The 22,692-nt window shown below is 40.7% G+C and overlaps 1 protein-coding gene across 3 annotated transcripts in view; it reads right to left on the bottom strand.

Annotated features, from left to right (window-relative positions):
• raly (RALY heterogeneous nuclear ribonucleoprotein) overlaps nucleotides 1–22,692 on the bottom strand; it is a 210,711-nt gene that overhangs the window by 64,903 nt on the left and 123,116 nt on the right. For all 3 annotated transcript variants that reach the window (XM_049590224.1, XM_049590215.1, XM_049590211.1), the window contains 2 exons: nucleotides 13,689–13,761; nucleotides 7,854–7,901 (listed from right to left, as the gene is read on the bottom strand). In XM_049590224.1, the coding sequence (XP_049446181.1) occupies nucleotides 7,854–7,901; nucleotides 13,689–13,761 (121 nt within the window). The remainder of the gene's footprint in view (nucleotides 1–7,853; nucleotides 7,902–13,688; nucleotides 13,762–22,692) is intronic.

Genomic DNA, 22,692 nt, shown 5'->3' with positions numbered 1-22,692 from the left:
AAGGTTTGAGGCTTAAATGTGAGTCACTTTCTCACCAGGGGCAACCTAGGGGGAAACCAGGAGATGGGGCACAGTGTTACCACAGCAACACTTTTAGGATGGGATGGCATTACAAGCAGTAATTGCAGAATTTGTTGCTAGCTAACGTATTAGGCAGTGCAGTAAACAGAAGAGCAGCAAAATTAACCAATAGACTAAAATGCATAACCAGTTGAAAATATTCTCAGTGGTGAACAGATTAATGGTTAGCTTTGGTATGAGATGATAGACACATAGAGGCATGTGTTGATACTGCAGGTGGTATAAAGAGCGATAAAGTCCAAATTCCGTGGATGGATTAAACAAACCACAAACTTTCACCCGGGAGCCTGCTGTTTGTGTCCTGTGTGAAACCACAAGTCAATCAAGTTGTTTGAATAACGACTGGGTGTGCAAATGTGTTTAGCATACTATGCTATGCTGATGTATGTCACGAGATGTTACATTACATTAGAAAAAAACTTTAAGCCAAACCATGATGAATAATTCTAAATGTAACCATGTGTTTTTGTTGTCTAAACCTCAGTAAGTGAACCTAAAAATGAAGTTTTTTACCTGTGTTCTAAGTTTATTTTGAAAAAGACTGACTGAATTTAACATGCAGAAACATTTTGTGTGAAAAATTCATTTTTAAAAGAGATGATGATGAGCATAGATTGATACACAGTCACTAAATGTCCAAAACTGATGCAGGAAGGGTACCTAGCTCCTCATATTTTGATGTGATGGGCCAATGTCCAAGTGTCAGTACTAGACAAGATGGGAGTGAGTGAGAATGTGTTGGACAGACAGCAGTTAAAGGAATCATCCCAGGACAGGTCATGTTAGATCTGAAGGACAAGCCATGTATTCAACACCCATGATAACTGACCCTTTGCTATGTCCCGCCCCTCGATTGCAGACTGGCCAATCATAGCATAGCATCAGGCTGAGAAGGGTACAGCAACAACACAGCTGTGCTCCACTGACTCTAATGCAGTCATTACAGATTTCCTTCATTTTCAAGCTGGTTTTGTGGATTTGGAGCCAATTGTTGTGTCTGGGGCACGTCCTATATTAATGCTACTTGTTACCTGGAGGTATATGTTTCTTCCCTGTTCCAAAGCCAAAAAAAAGCCCTGAAAAGTGAGGGGTTAGATAGCTAGCTACCTACTGAAGGCATAGCCTACTAGACACATGCTACTTTTTCTTGTTAATGATAATAACATTGAATAAAACCTACCGTGCTCTACAGGAACAGGTGAAGGGATGATAGGAAACTTTGCCAATATTCAACTGGCCGTGTATCGTTGCAGTGTGTAAAGTTGTTTGGCTTCCTCCAGAGCTCCCTGCCTGTCCATCGTTGGAGGTTTTGGCGGCACAGGGAAAAGCCAAACACTGTTGATTTGCACACACTGCGATGACACACAGCTGGTTGAATATCGGTGAAGGTTCCCTTTATATTCATTGTCTTCTATCTAAATTTCTAGTGATGTGGTGGTTCATTTTTACGCTGTGATCTGTAGCCCATAGGCTATCTTAATCTTAGTATTCTGTTTTTGCTGCTGACTGAGGTTGACATCCTGAATATACCCTGTCCATGCAACACATTGTCACTCTGACCTTGTCATATTGACGTCTGGTCATGAACCTTCCACGTCCACTTACGACGTGAAAGGTAAAGTGCGTTGGTTGTTGACGTTCTGGGATGCCTTGTCAAATTAGGCCTGTTACATGCGTTGTCTTCTTTCAAAATACACTTCTGTTTTCACAGGAAATTTACCATTTACATACACTCTCTTTCAAAATAAATGCACTACGTCAGTACAACAACGCAAATTGACGTTTTTTTCCCTCCACCTACTAATGCATGTGGTTTGGCTTTAGGACGCAAATACTGCTCTCCCACGTGAAAGTCTGTGTTTGTTGGACCCATCCACTACCCTTCCCACCGGCCTTTCTCGGACTTTCGCCCCCTTAACTTCCCTTTTTGTCCTGCCACGTTTCCCCCTAACGCCGCCAAGTGCCATTAAACTATAATGACGACCAGCTGCATAACATGCCAACATTGAAGGAGCGCTTTTTTTCTTCAGTGTCCTAGGGAGTGCACTTAGTTACAATGCAGGTCCTACGCTAGCTCCAACAGCTTGACAGGCCATCGTAAAGGGGCGGAGCTTAGAGAAGGATCAGTAGAACTCTTTGACTAATCCCTCTTTGTTCGTTAGCACGGGCAAAGAAACGGAAATAACGTGTCATTCAGAAAATTAACAGACCACAGCACTCTTGTTCTCTCAGCAAGATGGAGGAACTCTGATTACCCTCCGCTGCATTAGCCTGTTTTATATCAAACAGACAAAGCTTGATGTGTTTTGGCAGGAGTCAGAAGAGGTTTAGGGAGAGCTCGTTTTTTTCTCTCTCTCACAAGCATGACTGTCTTTTGTGAAACACAAAACCTCTGCAGCACAAAAGTTTCACAATGTCTGCTTATAATGACAGCGAATAACCCTGGATTGTTTTATTATTTTTTTCTCAGGGTAAATGCAAAGATCCCATGCTGAGATCGGAGGCAGACATTAGTTTGACATTGGGGATCATCTGGATAAAGCATCCCTGATTCATCTCAGCTGGACATCTCCCCTTTCTGTCTATGCACGTTTCAAAAACAAAAAAGGTTCTCACATGTATTGCTCTGTGTTACCAAAGTAAAGATTCAGTTTCAAAGCCCTGAACTCTCGTGAAAATTAGTTGAGACACATGAGACTGGGTCCAAGGATTTGCTTCGAGTAGGGGCAGGACTACAGATGCAGTTTTTTATTTTTTACCCCCCAACAGTGTCGGCTTTGATGATGACTTTCACCTGGTCTTGTCAGAACACTAATAGTTACCACACTGTGGCTTGACTGCAGAGGTCAATGAAAATGGATTGACTTTGGCCAGATGTTCCTCAGACTGGCCTGATCGAGATGCAGGTACTGTACAGGGAGAAGAAAATCCCCACTGAGGCGGATAATCCCTTGGTTCAAAGATGTGGTTTACCATCTATAAATCTTATCATTATAGTGACAGAGACTTCTCAGGTGTTCCGTAATCGGTGGAGCATCATGCTGCTGCCAGCATGCGCTCTCTCTGTTCAGGTCAACTGTGTCTAGGATCATTTTGGAATGAGTCTGTTCTTTAATGCCATTTAGACAGTGATGCAAGGCTGATGTTGTCCTTTTATTAACTGTTTCATTTATCTTTTAATTTATCTTTTTTAGGGTCCGGGCAGCTAAACTGCCAAGACACTATTGTAATCCTAGGTATTCTTCTTCTTCTTTCTTCTTCTGAGGAAATCATACTTCCCATGGGTGAAAACTCACCAAACTTTGCACAAAGGTGCAGTCTCGTGCCAGATATCCTCAGCTGTAAACTCAAGCCAATAGTCCTGATGGTGGCGCTACAGCAAGCGTCTAAAGTTCAAAACTTTGAAAATTCATAACAAATCAACCATGTGTGCTACAACTTCACAACTTTCATCAAACTGTAGCCCCAATACTGAAGAAACTTTTGTACATTTAAACTTATTAAAAATTATGAAGTTCATCACTCTGTTTTTTTTTTCAAAAACTGTAAAACATCTTAAACCTATCTCCTCCCACAATTTGTGCTCCATTGACACCAAACTTGCTACAGAGCATCTTCAGACTGTCCTACAAAAACTACATTTCTCAGACTTTTGATTTGTCAAAAATTGAGCCTACAGTGCATCAAAATGTTTGACTGTAAACGGTACTGTAAACATATACATGCAAATTCTTGCTAAATAAATCTTCAATGTTCATGAAAAAAAAACAAAATTCTAGAGTCATGGTAGATGATGTGTGGCAAATTTCAGAATTTTATCTCAAAAACTGAATTTTTGACAGCATTTTGAATTTTGCTCTAATGTGAACAATTGGAGTCAATGTAAAAATGGCAATTTTAAACATCAGTTTTTCACGTATGGAGCAAATCAATCATTGTTACAAAGAAATTACCAACATCTCCATGCTGTCTAGATGCAATATGTGTATTTTCAGATTTCTGTCTTAATAACTGAATTTTTTACAGTGGTTTCAAATCTGCCTTTCCATGCACGGATGACTGCTTTCCTACACAACAGTGAATGGCTTACTCAATCTGTGAAGCCACTGTTGAGTTGCTACTTGCCAATTAGCTCAGAGCGGTAGATGACCGTCTTAGGTTCCAGAGGTTGCTCAGAATTGCCTAAAAATGCCCGGACCCGACCCATCACTGCGCAGCAGCTGTAATTAATTAATTCATTTGTGTTTTCTGCTTTTTTATATATATATATATATATAATTGTATTTACTTTTATTGGTATGTTTTTTATTGTTTTTTATCTCTATCGCTCATTATCTTCTGTCTTCTTTCTAATATGTTTTTTCCTCTGATCAAATGTTTAATTCTACCTTAATTTTTGTTGGCATTTCGGCATTATCTTTTCTAAAGGTGCTTTAAATATAAAGTTATTATTATTACTATTACTTTTATTTCATGTCATTTTATTTTATTTTATTTTATTTTATTATTTATGTATTTTCAGCGCTGCCCCTTGAAAGCCAGAGATTTGACCCGTCAGTCAGAGACCCCTCAGTCGACAGAGATCAGTCTTCTTGATTTTTTGCTACTCAGTGTGCTGTGCAGTGTACTTCCAGGACCGTTTGGGTCCCTTGATTTTGCTGCAGAGTGAGAGCTTGTGACTTTCACACTACTTTTTGGTACAGACAACTGCAAACACGATGCAGCGGCACAGAGGAGAAACTTTCCATCCTAAGGCACCGAGATAATCTTCTGTCATCTGCTTCGGGGTTGTGAATTTACAGCTCAGAGATACTTAATACAATACAGCCTCTGGCTTTTGTTTGATATCTAGTGTCGGCAAAAAATGTTGTTTCACATTTCTGATCTGTCGTTAGTGCTGTTTGCTGAATGGCTGAATCTCATTCAACTAATATACTGTAATTCTAAGATGGGTACAGCCCCTGATACACATGCTGATAAATGGTAATAATAACTGTAACATAAGAAACAAAAGTACTCTTCACAGACATTGTTTTCTATATACTTCAACAGCATAATGGAACCAGGGAAATTCAGATATTCACTCTCCGTAATCGTTTATCCTGGAGCCTATCCCAGCTGACACTGGGTGAGAGGCAGGGTTCACCCTGGACAGGTCACCAGTCTATCGCAGGGCTGACACATAGAGACAGACAACCATTCACACTCACATTCACACCTACGGACAATTTAGAGTCACCAATTAACCTGCATGTCTTTGGACTGTGGGAGGAAGCTGGAGTACCTGGAGGAAACCCACGCTGACACGGGGAGAACATGCAAAGGGATTCGGGGGATTCAAACCCAGAACCCTCTTGCTGTGAGATGACAGTGCTAACCATTTTACCACTGTGCCACCAAATTCAGTTATAGCCTTTGGTTTTGTCGTTACCCCTATGAAAAAAAATCTGGGGACACCAATACATTTACATCAGGTGTCCTTTGTTGTATTTATTAAAAACATAATTTAATTAGTGAAATAATACAATTCACTTTTTCCAGATCGGTTCCAGGAGACCCCTATTTTGCAATTAGATGTGAATGAAACTGTTTTTAGTGGATTTCAGACTGTCCATCCAAGAAAAAAAGCTTCATCTGCTGTTTCAGCAAATGCCCAAAAACACCATGTCTCTATGTTCAAGTGACAAAGCCCTCGAGTGCAGTGGTTCTCAAACGGTGTGCTGTGATACCAATCCAGGCGTGCCATGGGATTTTGTGATAACCTCACATTATTATGGCAATATTCAACTGGGCCTATTCAAAAAGCTGTCAATTATTTTTTAATTGACTGTATCAGTATGTTGTGTGCACCCATTTCCTAATAAAGAGGCAAACTCCAGCTAAAAAACGTAATTTAATTTAATTTAAATCTCAGGGAACCTATTTGTTGCCTTCACGAGTAGGAATTATTAGTGTGACACATCAAAAGCCTCGATCGGCCGCCAGTGTGAGGGATGATAACATTTAAGAGAAGAAAGCTGTGAGTGCTGTGAGTGGGACAGTGGATTGCTTTATGGAGTGGAGCAACTTGCAGCAAAACACCAGCAAAGATGACCTACCGCCGAAAGAAAAGCAAAAAAAAAAAAAAAAAGCTATGTCTTATTTTATCTTATTTTTATTGTCTTATGTCGTGATAACACACATTTTAGAATCTATTGTGCACAGATATAAAAACAGATGTGCCTCAACACACACACACACACACACACACACACACACACACACCTGCAAAGCAACAGCTGGTGGTGCCCCATCCCAATTTCACTCGACCTCAAAGGCAACTCTGCAGCATTTCCCAAAAGAACCATCTGTCTATTTTCTTCGTCTTCCTCCTCCCTCTATTATTTCTTTGAGATCATAAATAATTCCTAAAACAATAACCAATCTCCCAAACATGTTTTCATACGCTCCATGTGCTCATCCTGGTCTCTCACTCACCACCACATCCATTTTAACACGTTAGTCTCCAAATTGTGGAGCTCACTTAGTCACCTCCGCACACCCTTTTATTAAAGTCAAAATATTTGAGACATAGCAGGATTTATACCAAAATATTTTCTGTTATATAAAAACGAATGCATTTACAAATTAACCCCAACTATTTTTTTAAATGTACTGATATGTTGTATTTTATTATCAGAATCAGAAATACTTTATTTAATACTTTATTTATCCCCGAGAGGAAACTGTGATTCATTACACTCACTCCGATGTAAAGAATACAGAATTATGAACTGTAAGAACAGGAGTAAGTATGTAAATATAATGTAATGAAATACAATCAAATAGAAATTAAAATACATATTATGCTACAATGTCAACACTAGTGCTTAAGATACTAAGAATAAATATATATCTTCACTGTGTTGAGTCTGCAAGTGTGTAAAAATAAACAGATATGTGCATTGTGCTACATTATACTGTTTAAACTAGTGTTACATCTTGAGAGAATTTAAAAATCAAACACTAAGCTGTGTCTGGAGCTGTGAGAAACACTGGTGAAAATATGTTGATAATCTCCACACAGAGCAAGTTCCTCTGTTCAACAGTTTATTTGAACTTTTTGTGTTCAAGATTACGTTCTGTTATATTTATACTCACATGGTGGAGTGCCTGTTAATTCCACAATTAAGTCCAACAATTTCAAAAGTTTTTAGACAATTAAAGACCAAACTAGTTGAACTTTGGTCTTTAATTGTTTTATTTTATGTCTTTTATTTAATTCTTATAATTATTTATACCGGCATGCTCTTATTTTGAAGTTACTGTAGTGCAGATGCAAAATACAAATTAAACTTTGCCCAAACTTTTTGGCTTTTTAGACAAAAGACACACATGGCTCATCTGCTACACTGGCAGTGAACTCAGGACATCATAATTTTGATTTACTTGGCGTGTTTGGTGAACGAGTATCACCTGCTTTCCTTTTATTCCTTCCCCTGAGCAATCGTCTTTAATCATTGTTTAAGCTATGCTACAGGTCAATTTAACAGGTCAAAAAAAACAAAACAAGCTTGAACACCAGATTTGCTCTATTGTTGTGGCTCAGCATGTTTAACACATTTGGCCTCAGTCTGCCTCAGGTCTCTGAAAGGTTAACATGATAAACATTCTGTTGATAGCTATAAAGACCAGAGCCAACAGTCCATGTGTTCGAACCCTAACAACAGCCCAGCTGGCTCTAAAAGAGAGAAGAATGCTGGATGAACCCCAAGTACCATCTTTTCTCTTACCTGTCATAGAAGTCTTCTCTGTAGTAATCATAGTCAAACTCATAGCCACTGGGAAGAAGCACAAAAGCACACAGTGACTGCACAAAACAAATGTGATATAACGTTTTTCATAACACAGGCATGAAACCACACTGAAAACAACACATGGGAACAAAAGTGTTTGGGCAGGGGTTTCCATGCATGCACAAATGCAAAAAAAAAAATGCATAAAAAGGCAATAATCACAAGCTGTGTGGGAGAGACAACGAAAAACCACCACATACTTCATTTCACCCCAAGAGACAGAAAGAAAGCCATAAATATGACAATGTCGAAAGAAAACCTGGCAACAGGAACTGGATTCTTGAGAATGATGTAGACCTTCAGAACATTTAATGTCTTCTGACACGCTTTAGAAGTGCTGCAAGTAGGCTACGCATGAAGTGTTAGCACACATGTCCTGGATAGAGCATTTAGTGGAGGGGGACACAGTGAAGTCAGGGGTTCTTCAATTAAAGAATAAAAACCTTGTAGAATTATGTAGCTGTAAATGATGCAGAAATAAGAACTCCCCCACTCTGATATCTGTATTTATCAGTGCTGTGAAGTTTAGTTAACACACATTAAACACACATTAAACACGGCTTAATAGAGACAAGTTCAAACACAAGTACAGAAATCACTTCATCTATAATGCGCAGCATTCACAGACAAACACTTGTCTTTATCTGGACACATTTTCCCCACAAATACAACATGCTAACTTTATTAGCACAAGCCCATGGCATTTAACATTGTATAAATTAGCTTAGCGGCTAGGGGAGATTTCCCCTACTCATATGAAGCCAGGGACAACAGCAACATTTAACAAAGGTAACGTTACGAAATTAGGCTCCATTACAGAACAACTGTCTTATACTAAACAAGTTTTCCAAACACATATAACATACTAACGTTGTTAGCACAAGCCAGCGGCATTTTCGTTGTATAAATTAGCAGTGACGAGCAGAGATTTCCTCTGCTCACATGAAGCCAGGATAAATCACACACAAGACTTAAAATGCTATTTTTGTGGAGGCTTTACTGTCTTTACAATTTATTGTTTTTTATTTGTGAAATTAAAGTAAGTAAAAGCCTTGTTTCCACTTTGTTTCCAGCTTACAGAAACAGACAGGAGGTCTGCATCGCTGCAACATGTAGTTACATTTACGCAGAAGTATAAATCCCGCTTAAGTAATTAATTATAGTGACAAAGCCTAAAGGAGTTATCAGCTAGCTCTACAGAGTTTTTATAGTCCAGGTAAAGCAAACATAAAAATGCATTCAAAGTTTGCCACACCCCAAAAGTTGTTAACTGCCCAGCCAATTATGAGTGATTAAAAAAATGTCCAAGTACAAAAAATATTGTTTTCAAAATAATGAAAATATTAGAGGTGGTATTCTCAGCTCTAAAATGCTGGAAGTGTGTTCACCGCAATAATTTGAGGCAGTCCATGCAGCGAGTCCCCAAGAAGAGCAGTGGGCTTTGAAGCCAATTTTACATTGTGGTCAAATGTGGAATTAAACTTCAAGGTCTGTCATGTAATGCCAAAGGGCCCAAAAAAATTTTTTTCTTCCACAGTCTGATGTTGTGAAAGAGCTGTCTGGAAATAAGTGCATATACTTTGTTAGTGTCACAACCCCCACGGAATGACTCACCATCAGGATCTGATCCATTTGGTCTGATAACATTTTGAAAGTCTAGAAGAGCTGCGCGATTAAACCATTTTTATCCCCCTTCAGGTTAGTGGAACGCTAAACTGGAAGTTAGCCACTTGGTTATTTGTCTTCATGCGCCACTGAGCAACCACCGCCAATGCTTTATCCAGTTCACTTTATGCATCGTAGCAAAGTGGTGTGACAATGTGACAAAGCAGTATTCAGAGTAAGCTATTGGAAGGAAATTTTCCAGTTTTCAACTAGCTCTGTGTCACCCTGTTGTGGGAAGACAGTGCACCACCACTCCAGAGTCTGATGAATCCTCCTGCAGGTCTTTTGCAGTCAAACAGGGGTTTTCATTTGCCTTTCTAGCAATCCTACAAGTAGTTCTCTTAGAAAGTTTTCCTGGTCGTCCAGACCTCAATTTGACCCCCACAGTTCCTGTAAACTACCATTCCTTAATGACATTACGAACTGAGGAAACAGCTCCCTGAAAACTTTGCTATCTTCTTATAGTCTTCTCCTGCATTGTGGGCATCAGTTATTTTAGTTTTCAGAGTGCTAGGCAGCTGTTTAGAGGAGCCCATGGCTGCTGATTGACAGGACAAGGTTTCAGGAGTCAGAATATTTAGAAAGCTTTGAAATTTGCATCACCTGTGCTTTCCTAACGATGACTGTGAACAAGCCAGAGTCCTAACAAGCTAATTAAGGTCTGACACCCTAGTAAAAGTTATCTGCGAGCTCAGATGTCTTGTGGTGCCCAAACTTTTGCATGGTGCTCCTTTCATTTTTTTCACTCTAAAATTGTACAAAACAACAATAATACACGGATCTTTCTTACAGTGTTGAAAATCATGTGTCATCTTTAACTTCACGCCTTTTGGGAGATCAGTTCATATTTTATTTACTTAGCTATTCACTTAAACAGAATTTTGACCAGGGGTGCCCACATTTTTGCATGCCACTGCAGTTACATGGCAGCCTGTTTTGCTGCTGTCAGCTAGTATTTTGCTCAATACTGGACCAGTTTCAAAACCGTCGTCTCCATTAGTTACTTCGACAGGAAAACATGGGTGGAGAAAAGGGTCCATGTTGAAAATACAGTTATAACCGTTCAAAGTATCTGAGGTTAAAATAAAAGTCTTGTTTTGTAGGGTTTTGTATTTGAGAAATAAAAAAATCAGACATAGTGCTCTACCATAAACAAGTTGAAATGTAAGTCAGACTGTCTAACTCAAGACTGAAGGGAGCTGAGATGTTAAATAATGTTATATAAAAACGAATGCATTTACAAATTAACCCCAACTATTTTTTTTAAATGTACTGATATGTTGTATTTTATTATCAGAATCAGAAATACTTTATTTAATACTTTATTTATCCCCGAGAGGAAACTGTGATTCATTACACTCACTCCGATGTAAAGAATACAGAATTATGAACTGTAAGAACAGGAGTAAGTATGTAAATATAATGTAATGAAATACAATCAAATAGAAATTAAAATACATATTATGCTACAATGTCAACACTAGTGCTTAAGATACTAAGAATAAATATATATCTTCACTGTGTTGAGTCTGCAAGTGTGTAAAAATAAACAGATATGTGCATTGTGCTACATTATACTGTTTAAACTAGTGTTACATCTTGAGAGAATTTAAAAATCAAACACTAAGCTGTGTCTGGAGCTGTGAGAAACACTGGTGAAAATATGTTGATAATCTCCACACAGAGCAAGTTCCTCTGTTCAACAGTTTATTTGAACTTTTTGTGTTCAAGATTACGTTCTGTTATATTTATGCTCACATGGTGGAGTGCCTGTTAATTCCACAATTAAGTCCAACAATTTCAAAAGTTTTTAGACAATTAAAGACCAAACTAGTTGAACTTTGGTCTTTAATTGTTTTATTTTATGTCTTTTATTTAATTCTTATAATTATTTATACCGGTATTCTCAGCTCTAAAATGCTGGAAGTGTGTTCACCGCAATAATTTGAGGCAGTCCATGCAGCGAGTCCCCAAGAAGAGCAGTGGGCTTTGAAGCCTATTTTACATTGTGGTCAAATGTGGAATTAAACTTCAAGGTCTGTCATGTAATGCCAAAGGGCCCAAAAATTTTTTTTTCTTCCACAGTCTGATGTTGTGAAAGAGCTGTCTGGAAATAAGTGCATATACTTTGTTAGTGTCACAACCCCCACGGAATGACTCACCATCAGGATCTGATCCATTTGGTCTGATAACATTTTGAAAGTCTAGAAGAGCTGCGCGATTAAACCATTTTTATCCCCCTTCAGGTTAGCGGAACGCTAAACTGGAAGTTAGCCACTTGGTTATTTGTCTTCATGCGCCACTGAGCAACCACCGCCAATGCTTTATCCATCCTTTATCCATCCTTTATCCTATAAGTAGTTCTCTTAGAAAGTTTTCCTGGTCGTCCAGACCTCAATTTGACCCCCACAGTTCCTGTAAACTGCCATTTCTTAATGACATTACGAACTGAGGAAACAGCTCTTAGTCTTCTCCTGCTTTGTGGGCATCAGTTATTTTAGTTTTCAGAGTGCTAGGCAGCTGTTTAGAGGAGCCCATGGCTGCTGATTGACAGGACAAGGTTTCAGGAGTCAGAATATTTATAAAGCTTTGAAATTTGCATCACCTGGCCTTTCCTAACGATGACTGTGAACAAGCCAGAACCCTAACAAGCTAAATAAGGTCTGACACCCTGGTAAAAGTTATCTGCGAGCTCAGATGTCTTGTGGTGCCCAAACTTTTGCATGGTGCTCCTTTCATTTTTTTCACTCTAAAATTGTACAAAACAACAATAATACACGGATCTTTCTTACAGTGTTGAAAATCATGTGTCATCTTTAACTTCATGCCTTTTGGGAGATCAGTTCATATTTTATTTACTTAGCTATTCACTTAAACAGAATTTTGACCAGGGGTGCCCACATTTTTGCATGCCACTGCAGTTACATGGCAGCCTGTTTTGCTGCTGTCAGCTAGTATTTTGCTCAATACTGGACCAGTTTCAAAACCGTCGTCTCCATTAGTTACTTCGACAGGAAAACATGGGTGGAGAAAAGGGTCCACGTTGAAAAAACAGTTATAACCGTTTGAAGTATCTAAGGTTAAAATAAAAGTCTTGTTTTGTAGGGTTTTGTATTTGAGAAATAAAAAAATCAGACATAGTGTTCTACCATAAACAAGTTGAAATGTAAGTCAGACTGTCTAACTCAAGACTGAAGGGAGCTGAGATGTTAAAAATAGCAGCCTAACACTGCCTCAGGGTGCTGTTAATAAAACACCTACAGGTCCCAGCCCCCACCTTCCTCAGGGTGTTGTTATCCAGTGTGGGTGGTTTTAAAGCCTTGGCCCTCTTCAATCAAAGTGGTTTAGATCTCAGTCCCACATGAGTGCCTGCATTTGCTTTTGTGGTTAACACATTTGTGGGTTTAATATTCCCTTGTTGGCCCTAAAATACAAGTCCTATACAGTCTGTCTTTTAATATAACCAGGTAACAGTCTTATTGAGATTAAAAACTCTTTTTAAGAGCGACCTGGCCAGGACAGCAGAATGAACACTGTAACAATAAACACAAACAACAGATACTGTCACACATCACAAACGAGTGAACACAGCATCCAGTTAAAATGCATCACAAAAAACAATTTAAGTAAACAGGTACAACTTCGACAGCAAATTTAGTGAAAAATTAGAAGAAATCACTGAGAAATTAACAAATTGTGCTGCTTTTTCTCGATCAACTCAAGTTATTTAAAAGCTTTTTTGCCTGTTTGAATGTTGCCAACTACCCTCTATAGAATAGTCTGGGAGCGCAGGCCATATTGATTTCAGATTTTACACATGTATGGACACAGATAAGAAGGAACCAGCCTGCGGAAAAATCTAAGTATGAAGTCCAACCAATTCAAAAGTCTGTGGACATACGGAGACGGCCATTTAGCAGTAGTATAGTGTGCACTGGTGTACAAGATCCCCACAGCCAGTCATAAAACATAAAGCACAATGGTATACACAGGTCCTGGCCTTTAAAAGAATGTGCACGTGTAAAGGAGAGTCCTGAAATACTCCAAGATCTGTCTAGTGACACCATGATCTATCAGACAATCAACACAATAAATGGCAGCGTGTACCTGTACAGAGAAGCTGCTGATCGCTTCAGGATTTTGGGTCTGTTTGGCTTCGGTTCTCCAGCCATGTTGATATCTGAAAAAAAAAAGAACAGAGGAAAAAAAGAAGAACAGTTGATTTCTGACTTTCTCTACAGTTTTTTCTAGGACAACTGACTAATAACAGAGTTCCCACAGCAATGGAAAACCTTGAAAAGTCATAGAATTAGTAAAAATGATTGAAAGGTTTGGAAAAGTCATACAATTTTGATATGTGTAATGAAATTGTTACAGCAGTCTTCCGAGGATAACCCTCCATGTAATGAAACAAAATGGCAAATTAATTTTTCTCAAGCTGCCGATGTATCATAGCTCTGATTCGTGTCAATTTTCTGTTCGTCATCACCTACCCTTCTTCATTTTCTCCCTGTGTTTTCTCTATGTGTGCCAGAGAGCTGAAATCATGTTTGAATACAGTTTGAATCTAATATGTTGGAAAAGTTTTTAAATGTTGGCCATGAAAATGTGTGGGAACCCTTTAAAACCAGCCAGTTAAAGAGAAAAGTATCTAAGGCTCCTTCAAGCTTTAAAACTCTTTAATCCTTAATACAGTTAGATTCCAAAATCAGTTCCGGATTCACACCTGGGTGGGGGAACCCTTCTCTGCAGAGTCTGCATGTTCTCCCTGTGTCAATGTGGGTTTCCTCCAGGTACTCCAGCTTCCTCCCACAGTCCAAAGACATGCAGGTTAACTGGTGACTCTAAATTGTCCGTAGGTGTGAATGTGAGCGTGAATGGTTGTTTGTCTCTATGTGTCAGCCCTGTGATAGTCTGGTGACCTGTCCAGGGTGAACCCTGCCTTTCACCCAGTGTCAGCTGGGATAGGCTCCAGCCCCCCCGCGACCCCAACAGGATAAATGGCTACGGGAAATGAATGAATGAACTCTATGAGCACTGAAAACACAGGTGTAAAACATAACTGTAGAGCACTGGTTCTCAAATGGTGTGCCGTGATGCAAATTCAGGTGTGCTGCAGGATTTTGTGATAACCCCATGTTATAATTGCAGTATTCAACTGGGCTTATACAAAAAGCTGTGAATGAATGTTTAATTGACTGTATCAGTATGTTGTGTGCACCTGTTTCCTTATAAGGAGGCAAACTCTATCTGAAATTAATTAATTAATTAATTAAGTTAGTTTAATTTAAAAAAAACCTTCACAGGGAACCTATTTGTCGCTGGTCACAGGTGGGAATTATAAGTGTGTGACACATCACATTTTCTTAGATTATTTCCTGTTTGAATGGATGTGTTATTGGTGCTTTGATGTAAGTTTAAAAAGTTTAAAATGAATTCTTAAATCATTTTGTTAATAAATGTTTCATGAGTAATAGTTGGTTGTCAGTTGTTATTTGATATGAGTAAATAAAAACAAATATTTATGTCATGATAAGTGATAACACATGTTACAGAGGCTACTGTGCAGCTATACAGGTGAGCCTTGAGATTTGGCTCCACCTTTGGTATGCCTTGAGCACATAAAGTTTGACAACCACTGCCGTAGTGAACACATCACAGGGAAACAATTTCTTAAGGTGGATGTTGTGTTACCCTGTAACCTCCACTAGAGGAAGCTGTTGAGCCATTTTACAACACCCTCTCTCCTCTATCTGCACACAGTGCCTCATGTAAGTACACTCAGCCGTTGAGTCAGTCGGGCAGCTCCCAGTGTGCCCAGACTGGCCTGTCAACCTGCCATGTATAAATAATCAGAAGGAAAGAAAGATTTCCTCCCTGTCCTCAATCAGAAGGAAATACCTCATTAAAAGCAGAAGGCCCACATTACCTACATGGCTGTGGTTGTAATAACAAATGTAGATGGACCTTTGGTTTATGTTGCTACTGCACCCTGGGCCAAATCAAATTACAGCCCTGAGAAAAATCTCAAAATAAACATAAATATATTGTACTGTTTTCATTTCTTTTTCTTTATATAATTTAATATTGGGTGGCACAGTGGTACAGTGGTTAGCACTGTCACCTCACAGCAAGAGGATTTCTGTTACACTCAGGGTAGGGGGTTCGAACCCAGGGGTGGCGGAGCCCCTCTGTGGAGTTTGCATGTTCTCCCCGTGTCAGCATGGGTTTCCTCCAGGTACTCCAGCTTCCTCCCACAGTCCACAGACATGCAGGTTAATTGGTGACTCTAAATGGTCTGTAGGTCTGAATGTGAGTGTGAATGGTTGTCTGTCTCTTTACTTTAGCCCTGTTTCCACCAAGCACTTTTGCTATGGTACCTTTGGAACCAAAATATCCCTTCAGACGTGGTACCTAGATCCCAGGTTTGTTTAGCGTTTCCACCTCAAACAGTCCTCTTAAATGTGGGCAGGGTTGTTGTCACTCACTGCTCCGTCCAGCACTCTCTGTATTTCCTCAATACCTAACACAGAGGGAAGTCTGCTCCTGGTTTATTGTCCACAGAACGAGGCCGCACACTGACATTTTCAGAACAAAACAGAACAGGCTGCAGTGAGTCTCTCTCCATGGGATATTTAAAAATAGCGGGTTTGTGCATTTAGTCCTTCTCAGGCAAGCTCAGGGGTTTAGTGTTGTTGTAGCCCACTGAGTGAGGATTGGGATATAATGCGTTGGACATAAATACATATTTTTAAACCCATGAAGATCCACTCATTACTAAAACGCTGTGTCATCAAAGAGAGATAACAAAAACTATAGTAACGATCAAAGTTGTCACATTGAAATTCAAGGTGTGCTGATGGATTCATGCTGTCAACTCATGCATTGAGTAACAGTACAAGTTAATGTTCCACCTTAAAAGTCGCCGGCAGTCGGCCCAGTGAATGAAGTTATTTTTTCTCAGACTCCAGCTGCTGTGAGAGGCAGCAAAACATCCTTTCATTTTATAGTTACAGTTTACTGATAAAACTCTCCACAGTATGAACAGTGGTTACATGAGCCCCAAAACCAGACACAACTCGGCCCTGAGCAGAGTGACCGTCCTCTACTGACCAATCAGACTGCAGTGTTCACAGCTCCACCTTTTAGTACCACATCTGTGTGCTAGGTACCCCAACAGAGGGGGGACTAAACATGGGGACGGGACAGAACTGTTCCATTGGTACCATCCACAACTTTTCACAGTGGAAACATACTGAACAGAACTGTACTGTACTGTACTGCTTGTTGGAAACGGGGCTTTTGTGTCAGCCCTATCATGGACTGCGGAACACATCTGAACGGGGGGGGGCATAATTTCAAGTCACGCAGAGGGGGTGGGGGGGCATATGCAACAACAACAGAACAAGCACAGCTGCGCAGTTACTGAAAAGTAACCAGAACGCTGAATTTCTGACCATTACTGCCCGCAACCGCAATGTGTCTGTCCACTCCCACCCGCTCCTGCAAAACTCTGAGAATTTATGCCCGCACAGTAATAGAGATGCATTGATTTTGTGTCTTCTCCCGTCCCGCAGGAGAAAACACGTCATTTTATAGGCTATTAATAAAAAGATTCATGGGGTTGTTTGTTTTGTTTCCCTTGTCTGCATGTCTTTTGACGCACTGATCAGGAATAGTGCTCCTATTGTTTTCATTTAGTTTCATTTAGTTTTTAATGAAATAAAGGCTGTTTCATATTCTATTCTCCTCCTCTGTATTTTATTTATTTTTCTACCTTTATATAATCACGCAGTGATTGAGGTTAAGGTAAGCCCGGCGCCAGGATGAAGTTACTGAGGGGGCGGTTAATGTGCGTAATAGTTGCTCGTAATGACAGCTCGTCGCCGTGAAACACAATAAACTGCACATCTTCTTTCATGTTTGTCTCATGACAGATGGAGCTGACTGACAGACAGACAGACAGACAGACAGACAGGTGGAGCAAGCGGCAAATTGGTATGAAAGCTGGTTCAGGGTATATTCGTCCATTTATGAATAAATATGGAGTGGAAACGCTCATGCGTGTGCACCAAGATCCTGTGTTGACATCCTGTCGCTAGGCTACATCTTCTTCTTCTTCTTCTTTTTCTTCTTCTTCCACTGTTTAATGGGGACCTGCGGGACCCGGCAGGACCCAATCCCAATGCAGCCCTCTATGTCAGAGTACAAAAGTTACCCGGGCCATGGCCCCCCTGGCCCCCCGCGGTCTATGAACCCTGTGACAGTCTGGCAACTGATCCTGGGTGTTCCCTGCCTCTCACCCTATGTCAGGTGGGATAGGTTCCAGCCCCCCCACGACCTGACAGCAGCAGTTACAGAGAATGACTGCTTACATATTTGAAAAATATGGGAATAAAACAAGGATGAGAAACAGATGTGTAATGACAGTAATTTAGGATGAATGAGGAAACAACACTTTCAGGAACAAACGGTCAGGCCTTGCTAATGTAAAAAATCTGCTGTTAAGTCTTTGTGATGCTTTGATGCATTTTGGACAAAAATGACAAGTGAGAGTTCCTCAGGGGTCTGTTCTCGGGCCCCACTTCTTCAGCCGATTACTGCTTTGCTTTTTTTCACAGACTATTAGAGTACATTTGTTTCGTGATTCCATCCAACACGTGGGTGGAAAGTTACAGTAATAGCTGTTCTGAGCTCACACAAGGAAACAACCATGCACCTATGATTCATCCATCCATCCGTTCTGCAACTCCATTATCCTGTTAAGGGTCTCCGGGGGCTGGAGTCTATCCCAGCATGCATTGGATGAGAGGCAGGAAACACCAGGAGCTTAACATTTTATCACAGGGCGATCTAAAGTTTCCAATTCACCTAACCTGCATGACCTTGGACTGTGGGAGGAAACCAGAGCAACTGCAAGAAACCCACACAGACATAAGAGGAAAACTAGCTTTAAAATGTCGGTACCTGTATCTCAGATAAAATAAACATGAGGTATTTTTCAAAATTAGATCAAATTCAGGGTCAAAGGACCTCTGAAATTTCTTAAAACATGAGCAGGAAAGAGTCGTATGATCAAGGGAAGCAAAGGAAGGAGTCAGGATAATAAAAGGATGGATGGACAGATGAGGAGGGAAAGTGAGTTTTCAGCAGCCGGAGGCTGAAGATTCAAGCCTGTTAACTTCACCGTGAAGGGGAATGTGTGTGTGTGTGTGTGTGTGTGTGTGTGTGTGTGTGTGTGTGTGTGTGTGTGTGTTTGTGTGTGTGTGTGTGTGTGTGTGTGTGTTTGCGTGTTTGTGTTTGAGGCAATGATCCAGAATCATGACCGCAGCCAGGTGTGGAAATGGCGGAAGTCCAGTTGTTTGCAAGGACACACACACCTTTATCCAGCCAAAACTGTTATTGACCCTCCCCTTTACGACCCAAGAAAAAAAAACAGTGTAAACACACACACAGAGACACACACACTGTCAACCGTCAACCTGCTGCTCCATATGCCTCAGTGATTTTATTTTGTCTCCTGCAGGGTCTTGTTATTCTAAGGGGAAGTCCCTGAACGCAGCACACACACAAACATACTTTATCGACTTCTTTCAGTGTCTGTCTGAGCAGCAAGTCATTTCAGTCGGTCAGAAAACACTTCACACTCCACTCTTTTACTAGTCAGCGTATTGGAAGTTGTCAGCTGTTGTTCATGGTTTGCTAAGCAGTTTGTAAATCGGAAGTCCCCTCAGCTGCTGTCATTATTTCAGCTCTTTGGTTGACTTTGCTTCATATTTTACAGTGATGCTAAGTTTTACTGTATTGTGTCTCTGGCCTGGTTTTTAAAATGTAATAATACAACAGCTAGTTCTGACCAAGCAATCTGATAGGGTCAACAAGACACTTAAGCCCAGCATACACTGTACGATTTTTAAAATCTTGTTGTTAATACCAGCTCACACTGTACGAGTGAATCGTCTGCGATGTGCGGCCAAAGCTCACGATTTATGTGCTCGCACTGTACGTTCCGATCATCAAGCACGATCAGAGAGCTCACACTGTACGGGTGAAAATGGCTCGTCGTCCCCTGCTGACTGTCCTGCCCGTTGACAGCTGTCAATAAAGATACATTTGAAAGCTCCGATTTGTTCCGGAAGTGCCGTTGTTGTCAACGAAACAGGACAAGTGGTTTGCTTTGATGATTTGTGCTATACTGTGTGCCGAAACGTCCAAAAAGAAGAGGCGTCGGCACATATGGACTCGCAGATGGTTTGAGAGACGTGGACAGTACGGTTTGTCCATTTTACAACGAGAGTTGGAGGTAAGCCGGCTACAGCCGGGTGCACCCTCTGTGTGTGTGTTGTACCTCGTCTAGCGCGCTAGCTTGCTTGAAAATGAGAGCAGAAAAAACTTACTAGGCAGCTGAAGAATATTGGCTATCTCCTGCCAGCGTTTCTCTCGTTGATAACGGTCGTGGTAGGTGGCAGAAGAAATGTCGAACAGGCACTCATACTGTTGCCACAGCTCAACCAACCTGGCCTCCATATTTACAGTCCACCGATGCATCGCCATGGTGATCTATGTCTTCGCGCAGGCGCAGTGAGGGATAAATGCACAGACGTTGGCGAATCTGCTCGTGGCTCTGCTTCAACTGTGCGATTGTCTGTGCCGGCCGACCAAAATTTCTGACATGTCAGAAATTCATCCGACCGTCCGACCGTGGTTCTGGAACAGATGATCGGCCCTTGTCCCCCCCCGTACACTGCACAGCGAAAGACGAGACTGAGCGTCGGCAGGTCGTGCGTCTCAAAAATCGGGTCAAATCCGGTCAAAAATCGTACAGTGTATGTTGGGCTTTAGAATGTGCTCAGATTTTTGTTTTGTTTTTTTTAATTTCAAATGACCTGAAAAGCTAATGAGCAAAAAGCCACCTAAATTTGGGTCATTAGAATATCTTATAACCAAATGATCGGACAAATGCTCATGATAGGCTGTTTCTCTCAGCTCTTATAGTAGCATTTATAGAATAACCAACTAAAATAAAACAATTTCAGAACTTGAACTTAACCACTGGATTGCAAAAAGATAAGAAATATGTAGATATGTTTATTTTTTTTTCAATTCATTTTTACTTTTGGACATTAAAATGCTCTTGAATGGAAACGTCTGGCATCCTCTATCAGCTGTGCCGGTGACACGGTCCTACTAGCTTAAAAATATATGTGAAGTTTGAGAATGTGGGAGCTTGTGATGAGGATGTGGGAGCTTAATCTGTGTATGGAAAAAAAATTTCAGCAGATATCTTAGTCGTAACAAGACTGAGCTAGCAAAGCGGTTTTGTGTTTACGTAAATGGTAATTTTTTTTTATATATACTTTATTAATCCCCTTGAGGGGAAATTAAATTTTTTACTCTGTTGTCAATTACACACAGGTCTGAACACACACATGCACAAACTGGACCTATACATGCACTAAGTAGAGAGATGTCAGAGTGGGCTGCCCATGACAGGCGCTCCGAGCGGTTGGGGGGGATTCGGTGCCTTGCTCAGGGGCACCTCTGCAGTGCCCAGGAGGTGAACTGGCACCTCTCCAGCTACCAGTCCACGATCCATATTTTGGACCAGACGGGGACTTGAACAGGCAACCCTCCAGTTCCCAACCCAAGTCCCTATGGACTGAGCTACTGCCAGACCTGCATTCGCATAGCGCCTTTCTAGTCATCCGACCACTCAAAGCGCTCTATACACTACGAGTCACATTCACCCATTAACACACACATTCATACACTGGTGGCCGAGGCTACCATACAAGGTGCCACCTGCAACTGCCGCTGAACTTCCGATTGGTGGATATCCCGCTCCACCCCACACAGTCACAGCTGTATGGTGTATTTATTTAGTTTGGGGAACCTGACGTTCTCAATAAAGTTTTAAGCTCATGTTGGCTGGAGGACTTAACATGGACTAGAAATCAGGTCCATTGCTAGGTCTTTTCTAAGGTTTGACCTACTTGCTGGGGCAGTAATCTAGGTTTCATGACATATAAGAGCCTACTGACGTGACTGATTCTTTTCCAGGCCCTATGTATTTCCATGGAAATGGAGGCAACAGTTGCAACGTTATATGTGGCACTGCAGTGATGCGTGCGTATATTGTTTGTGCCTTTGGTAGGATCAGGTAGGCTACATCTATCATAGCTACAACATGTATTTCTAATTTATGGCACCCTTAGGTTTTAGTAGTAGAGGGTTTAGTCTATCACAGCCAGGTCACAACAGAATTTTTGACGCTAGCTTGACAGCTAGCAAGTAGTAACATCGAGCAACTTGTACTGTTCAGTACAAAACCTCTTCTGGCTTGGAATGCATTGGACATTGCTTTACTCTTAGCCCAGAACACGCGTCCAAAACAAGTTCACCCGTTTGCCCCTCAGACTTGTTTAAACATTTTGTTTTGTAAAAGTCACTACACCAATGTTCAGCTGATAAACTGGTACATCCCTGAACTTTACTGAACGTTCCAACCTCAATCACTGTTCACAAAAAACCCACAACAACACCCACACGTACTACGTGCAGCTGCCACACAGATGAATAATAGTAACAACAGAGAAAGGTTTGATTGCCACCGAAATAATGCCACAGTTGTGCTTCTATGTTTAAAAGGTTAAAAGTGTGTCATGATATGAACTCTAAATCACGGCAGTAAAAAACACTCAGGGTTGAAATTACTTGGAGAGCTGAGAGGAGAGGCAGAGCGGTACAGAGAGATGTAAAGAGAAAAAAGAGAGTATGCTAGTTAAGTGGTACAGAGAAAGAGACAGATTTATTATGATCCCCATAGCAACACGCACACACACACACACAGAAGCTGCAGTGGGGCAGAGAGCATCACTTAGCGGCCCCTTAGCTGTCATAGCTTTATCCTACATTACACACACACTCACACTGATGGAGCCTTCTGGGAAATGTACCCTGTATTACTTTGTGTGTGAATGTGTGCGCGTGCATATATGTGTGTGTGTGTGTGTGTGTGTGTGTGTGGTTTTGTGTGTGTTGACAAGTGTTGTTAGTGGGAGAGCAATTAACCCTTCAACCAAGAACACACACACTAAGATACACTGTCACA

This window comes from Epinephelus fuscoguttatus, linkage group LG1 (assembly GCF_011397635.1).
Source record: "Epinephelus fuscoguttatus linkage group LG1, E.fuscoguttatus.final_Chr_v1".
Taxonomy (NCBI): domain Eukaryota; kingdom Metazoa; phylum Chordata; class Actinopteri; order Perciformes; family Serranidae; genus Epinephelus; species Epinephelus fuscoguttatus.
This window is presented reverse-complemented; position numbering and strand designations above follow the sequence as displayed.